This window comes from Austrofundulus limnaeus, unplaced genomic scaffold (genome assembly GCF_001266775.1).
Source record: "Austrofundulus limnaeus strain Quisiro unplaced genomic scaffold, Austrofundulus_limnaeus-1.0 Scaffold1974, whole genome shotgun sequence".
NCBI lineage: Eukaryota > Metazoa > Chordata > Actinopteri > Cyprinodontiformes > Rivulidae > Austrofundulus > Austrofundulus limnaeus.
In genome coordinates this window covers 43,333-50,266 of record NW_013954376.1, presented here as the reverse complement: position 1 = coordinate 50,266, position 6,934 = coordinate 43,333, and the positions used below count along the sequence as shown (strand labels likewise).

General features: G+C 43.4%; 1 protein-coding gene across 1 annotated transcript in view; it reads left to right on the top strand.

Annotated features, from left to right (window-relative positions):
• Positions 1-4,880: 4,880 nt before the first annotated feature.
• LOC106536787 (exportin-1) overlaps positions 4,881-6,934 on the top strand; it is a gene marked incomplete in the record, with an annotated part of 35,776 nt that continues 33,722 nt past the window's right edge. Inside the window, 2 exon segments of the mRNA XM_014034110.1 lie at positions 4,881-5,012; positions 5,127-5,228. Coding sequence (XP_013889564.1) covers positions 4,887-5,012; positions 5,127-5,228 — 228 coding nt within the window.

Genomic DNA, 6,934 nt, shown 5'->3' with positions numbered 1-6,934 from the left:
TGTTTAAAGAAAACTTTTTACGGTTGACACAAAAGTAAAACTACTCAAATAAAAGTGAAGTTATCTTGTGCTGAAAGAAATCAGCTTCTTCAGAACTGCTGCTGATCTTTTCTCCAGTCTCTTCAGCTCCATACTGGACTGGAAGTGGACCAGTTTTACTGAAAGTCTGACTGGGCCAGGACTGATTACCTGACCTTACCCTGTCATCTCCTCTGGGACCAATAAAGTAGTAATAAGAAGAGATTTTATTTGTAATGCATGAAATAAAAAAACAATCAAAATAATAGTGAGGACATTAAAATACAAATAAAAGCACTAACTGTAGTGAGTTCATTAAATACAAAGCAGATGAAAAATGATGGAAGAGCAGACAAAGAATGGAAGGAAAACACTCAAAGCATTTTGTAAAAAAAGTTTTCAGGCCTGTTTTAAAGCATAGTGTGGTCTATGGAGCCCCCCCAACGTGGAGCCCCCCGATGTGGAGGCAGATCAGGAGAAGGTCCTGTGGTGCAGGTGTAGTCCTGGGAGCACAAAGAAGATGGAGGAACAGAGCGTGAGGGACAGTAAGGGGTGAGAAGGTGTGTAAGGAAGCTGGTTCATTACCAGCCTGCAGCTGAAGGTCAGCAGAGAGATTATAATCTGGATTAATAAATGAATGGGCCACTGTAATGACAACTGTCCCTGTTTTGTCCACTAGATGGCAGAAGAAAGGTTTGAGAGGGTTCCAGGATTCTAACAAGTCAACTTGGTCCTGATGGGGTTTTTTATTTTACTGTAGTGCGACCCACCTCTAGTCCAACTCTAGGTGGTCTCTGTGGCAAATCACCAGTAATCAATAAAGGTGGATTTAATTTGTAAACACTTTTCATAAAGAACATTTTCAAAGTGCTACAAGACAGTAAAAAGCTGCTTGACACTCCTCTGATGTCAGTTTGTAGGGACACCCAACAACAGAGGACACATGGACATGGTGGTGCTGAGTCTATAGTTCAGAGAAAACTTACAAAGCTTCCATTACAGAACCAGAKGAACAAGTTAAAAACTGGTGAAGCAGTTTTATCCTGTCACATGTCTCCATGGTCAACCAACGGTGTCCAATCTGCTGACGAGAAATCCTCCTGGTGCCCAGAAGAACCATGCTGGAAGCAGGTAGGACCACTCAATGGAAGGTCTGGACCTGGACCTGTGTGGGTAGACCTCAGCAGGACCGAGTCAGACCTGTGAGGGAGGGGCTCCCATTACCTTTCACCCCTACAACCCTTGACCAGGCGAGKCCCAGGCCGTCCATGTGATGGCCCAGATTGTAGGCCACTTCAAGAACAGACCCCTTACCTGGTTTGCCACATGGTCAGCACGTCTGTGATGTGGAATAAATACTGCATCAAGTAGACCTCAAAAAGTTTCTGTTGTTTCAAAGGTTTAAAAACAACACAATTATCAGTTTAACCTGGATATCTGTGACAAGTTACCCCAGTACACTGAACCGCAGGTAATTTATACACCTGTCACCTGGATAAACATATAGTGTCTGTCAAGTTTTCACTGATTATAACTTTCCGAAAAAGTTTCTGTTAGTGATGTAAGCATGTGGCTAATCTAAACTAACCTAACCTAAATTAACCTAAACTAACCTAACCTAACCATGGCTGACCCTAACCAAAACTAATCTAACCTAACCTAACATTAACCTATATCTAACATAAACTAACATAACCTAAACTAACCTAACCTAAACTAACTCTAAACTAAACTAACCTAAACTAATCTAAACTAACTGTGGCTGACCCTAACAAAACTAATATAACCTGACCTAAACTAACCTAAATTAACCTAAACTAACCTAACCTAACCATGGCTGACCCTAACCAAAACTAATCTAACCTAACCTAAACTAACCTAACCTTAACCTAACATTAACCTATATCTAACATAAACTAACATAACCTAAACTAACCTAACCTAAACTAACTCTAAACTAAACTAACCTAAACTAATCTAAACTAACTGTGGCTGACCCTAACAAAACTAATATAACCTGACCTAAACTAACCTAAATTAACCTAAACTAACCTAACCATGGCTGACCCTAACCAAAACTAATCTAACCTAACCTAAACTAACCTAACCTTAACCTAACATTAACCTATATCTAACCTAAACTAACCTAACCTAAACTAACCCTAAACTAAACTAACCTAATCTAAACTAATCTAAACTAACCTAACATTAACCTATATCTAACCTAAACTAACATAACCTAAACTAACCCTAACATTAACCCATATCTAACCTAAACTAATCTAACCTAACCTAACCTAATGATGAAGTAAACCCAGACTGGTAACAGGTTATTAATAAGGAGGACTCTGATAGAAACCAGTGGTTTGGGACTGGATGTGACCAGTACTGGTAACCATGTTCTGCACTCTGACAGTAACTGGACTCAGATAGAAACCAGTGGTTTGGGACTGGATGTGACCAGTACTGGTAACCATGCTGTGCACTCTGACAGTAACAGGACTCAGACAGAAACCAGTGGTTTGGGACTGGATGTGACCAGGAAAGGTAACCATGCTGTCCACTCTGACAGTAACAGGACTCAGACAGAAACCAGTGGTTTAGGACTGGATGTGACCAGTAAAGGTAACCATGCTGTCCACTCTGACAGTAACAGGACTCAGTTATAAAAGCTGAGGATTATTGGTCAGGATGTATTTTTAAAGCAGACAAACATAAATATATTTCTGTGATGATGTGTAAATATGAATAACCAAGCAGACATGAGTGAACAGTAGGTATTGTTGCTGGGTAAACAGTGTCTGAACAGCCTTTCTGACTGACTTGTGTACTATTTGTGCTCCACACCAAATCCCAGTATTTTTCCATTAAGAACCTGGCTGCACCACGTGACCAGCGAGGAGGGAAAAAGCGCGTCAGCTTCACATAGTGAGTTGACAGCGGAGTGTTTGTGAGTGTAAAGTGTGTAAAATCAGTGTGTTGTTCATCATCACATCGTGTGTTTGCTGCTCCTGTTCCTCACTGTCACTGCAGGACCTCCACTTCACTCCTGAAGCTTCTCTAACGCGCCTCCATGTCCCTGTGGCCACGCCCACTCGTGGCTGGTGGAAAATTACCAGCAGATGAATGGCACTGAGCTTCCTGTCATCAGCTGCTCTGTTTCACTCTGAATTAACTCGTTACTAATTATTCAGGTCGTCGCCTCTGCTCCCGGTCAGCAGCACGTGCAGGAAGCGGCAGCGTGTCCCACGTGAGGATGACTGTGTAAATATAAGAGGAGTTGTTGTAAAAGCGCCATCATGAAGAAGTCCACTCTGCACGGAGTCTGCCCTCTTTTTCTCTTCAGGCAACTGTCGCGTGGGCGCGTGAGCGAATTGAAAAAGATTGACAGGCCGTCCGGCCAATGGGACACCAGGTAGGAAGGCTCCAGCAGAACCGTGTCCAATCAGCGCTCAGAGTGGGCGGGACCACGGTCCAAACTTTACGCGGCGCCATCGGCTGAAAACTAAACCGAGATGGAATCTCCCAGTCTGAACCGGTTTCAACCGGTTGAGTGTTAGTTGGCTGAAAGAGGACAGAGTCGGGCACACGAGCCTCAGCGCCCCGCTGGAAACCCTGAAGACTGACGGATTCATCCGTTCATCCGCTTACTTTGTTCCGTAAAATGGACCGGAGCCGCAGAGCAGAACCTTTTCCGTGAGACTTTAGTTTATTGAGCCTGAGAGCTGAGCTGGACCGAGGATCCAGAACCAGTCCTGCTCCTAGCAAAGCTTGGACCGAGGATCCAGAACCAGTCCTGCTCCTAGCAAAGCTTTTCTGTGAAACTGTCCTGTGAGCTTCTGCTGCCACTCTATTCTGCTGCCACTCTATTCTGCTGCCACTCTATTCTGCTGCCACTCTACCTGCAGACTGTGTTGTAGGTCAAGCCTCGGACTGCAGGTAGGTACCTGAAGCACACACCTGAGCCTGGCTTCACGTGCCCTGAATGAACGCAGTGTTTCTGGGTGTTGATCGGGTTAAAACAGGTTAATTCAGACTTTAGCATCATCAGAGGAGTTAGCTGCTGCTGTTAGCCACAGTTAGTCTCAGAGTTGATTAAAGTTGATGATAAAAGTTAAAGTTTACCAAAGGTTTACTAAGTAATGATTGAATGTTTGTGGACATAAAGCAGCCTGCAGTGAAGCTAATAATGATGTTTATAGATGAATAAAGTGTAAATGTTGTAATAATCAGCTGCAGACTCACTGCTCTGCAGTCAGACTTCAGCTCCATCCTGGGGGGGGGGGGGGGGGGGGGGAACAGGAAGGAGCATCAGTGACCTGCTGCTACATGCTAACAGCTAGCCTGGATGCTAATATTAGCCTCGTGTCTGTTTACAGCAGTGTGAGTCCGGCTAACACAACATGTGTCCAAATGTCTGATTGTGACTTTAATCATGTGACACAAGTAAACAACTTGACCAGGTTCAGCACGTGCTCCTTTCACTCCTGAGTTAAAAACCTGCTTATTTAAACTACATGAGCAAACAGTTTTTATGGTTTATTTACTGTTTATTGTTTACACCCATGTCTCTTTTTGTCTTCTGACCACTGTTATCTAATTTACATTCAAACAGGTGAAGTTTATTACAACTGAACCAAACCTGAGTTAGATTAAATTAAATATAATAAACCAGAATCTGAAGCAACTTGTTGCAGGTAAATGTAATGTGATGTCACTTTAACCAGTGACATCACATGTTTAACTTCTTATAAACCTTAACTTTATAATTCCAGTAGACAGGCTGGTCCAGCTCATGTTTGTCATACAAACACATTAGTTGTAAGCTGCAGTCATTTGTCCCTGTGCTGTCCTTGTTGCAGAACTCTATGCCAGCAGTAATGACAATGTTAGCTGACCACACAGCACAGCAGCTGCTGGACTTCAACCAGAAGTTAGATATCAACCTACTGGACAACGTGGTGAACTGCCTGTACCATGGGGTGGGACCTCAGGTGTGTTGGTGCTTTTTCTGTCCCGCTTTAATACAATCTTTGTGCTACGCTGCTACTAAATGTGTGTAATCTGTGCTTTAATGTCACACTGTTAAGGTTAAATTTGTGTTGCAGCAAAGAATGGCCCAGGAAGTGTTGACGCACCTCAAAGAGCACCCAGACGCATGGACACGAGTGGACACCATCCTGGAGTTCTCTCAAAACATGAACACCAAGGTGAGCTAGCATCAGTCCACCTTTTCTCTCACATTAGTTTTAAATAATACACACTTCATTAAAAACTGATTTTCAGTGTTTCTATATTATTATTATTATTATTAATAACCATGTTCTTAGTACACGTGTATAAATACCCGTCTCGTCCCGTTCTTCCACAGTTTCACTTCTAGAGCTGGGTAAAAATGATTTAATTCATCTTGTATTGATTTAATTTAAATGAGGTAAAACTGATCATGACATCCATTCTTCCACATGCTGTCTTGTACGTACGTCTGAGGTGTGTTTCTATATTTTGTCCCTCCTGGCTTGCCATATATTTACCTCTGGTTGATGTTCAGCGCTAACGTTAGCTTTAGATAACCAGTTATCTGGATGAAAACAACAGAAACTAAAGAATCATTAAAGTTGCAGCTGACTCAGCAGAACGTAAAGACAACAGAGACCAGGAGACTTGTGTTTGTAAAGATTTCTGCTCCTACATGGTCCAGGAAACGAGGTGAGGTTAACGAGCAGCTCGTTAGCAGCTCAGACCAAACTGTAAGTAAACATGTGACTGAACTGTTCTCAGCCTGTTTAAACCTGTTAAAGACCACATTCTAACTAAATCATTTAGTTTGGTTACCAATATTATGATTTTTAAACTTTAAGAAAGGTTTAATGAAATCACAGTGATGACATTTTGTAGTTGTTTAATAAGTTTTATATGTATGAAGTTTAATAACAGAACAGTAACAGAAACATGATGACAAATAAACAGTTTTTATACGCTGTAAAGGAGTGGGCAGAAATATTTATATTAATCCACCTCTTCTCCTGTAGCCTTATTCCATCATTATTTATCAAAATAATTATTAATTACTTCAAAATGAACACGTCCAACAACACCTGCAGTTCTTTTTACTTTAAAACTTCAGTTTTCTTTCAAGATTAAACTGTTTAATTTAGAAGTTTGTTTTTAAAACCTGTTGTCTGTTGAAGAGAAAAAACTGGTGATTTAACATTTTTATTAAATTTAACTGATTAATCAATTCTGAACTTTATGATTTAAAATCAAATCAGTTTAGAGAAGTGGTACTGGTACCCAGCTCTGTTCACTGCAGTTTAAACTGTTTCAGGGCTCTGGTACCTTCAGAGTTCTGGTACCTTCGGGGCTCTGGAACCTTCGGGGCTCTGGAACCTTCGGGGCCGCTCTGGTACCTTCGGGGCTCTGGTACCCTCTGGGCTCTGGTACCTTCGGGGCTCTGGTACCTTCGGGGCTCTGGTACCTTCGGGGCTCTGGTACCCTCGGGGCTCTGGTACCCTCAGGGTTCTGGTACCTTCAGGGCTCTGGTACCCTCGGGGCTCTGGTACCCTCTGGGCTCTGGTACCTTCGGGGCTCTGGAACCTTCTGGGCTCTGGAACCTTCGGGGTTCTGGTACCTTCGGGGCTCTGGTACCCTCGGGGCTCTGGTACCCTCTGGGCTCTGGTACCTTCGGGGCTCTGGAACCTTCGGGGCTCTGGTACCTTCGGGGCTCTGGTACCCTCGGGGCTCTGGTACCCTCAGGGTTCTGGTACCTTCGGGGCTCTGGTACCCTCAGGGCTCTGGTACCTTCGGGGCTCTGGTACCCTCGGGGCTCTGGTACCCTCGGGGCTCTGGTACCTTCAGGGTTCTGGTACCTTCAGGGCTCTGGTACCTTCAGGGCTCTGGTACCTTCAGGGCTCTG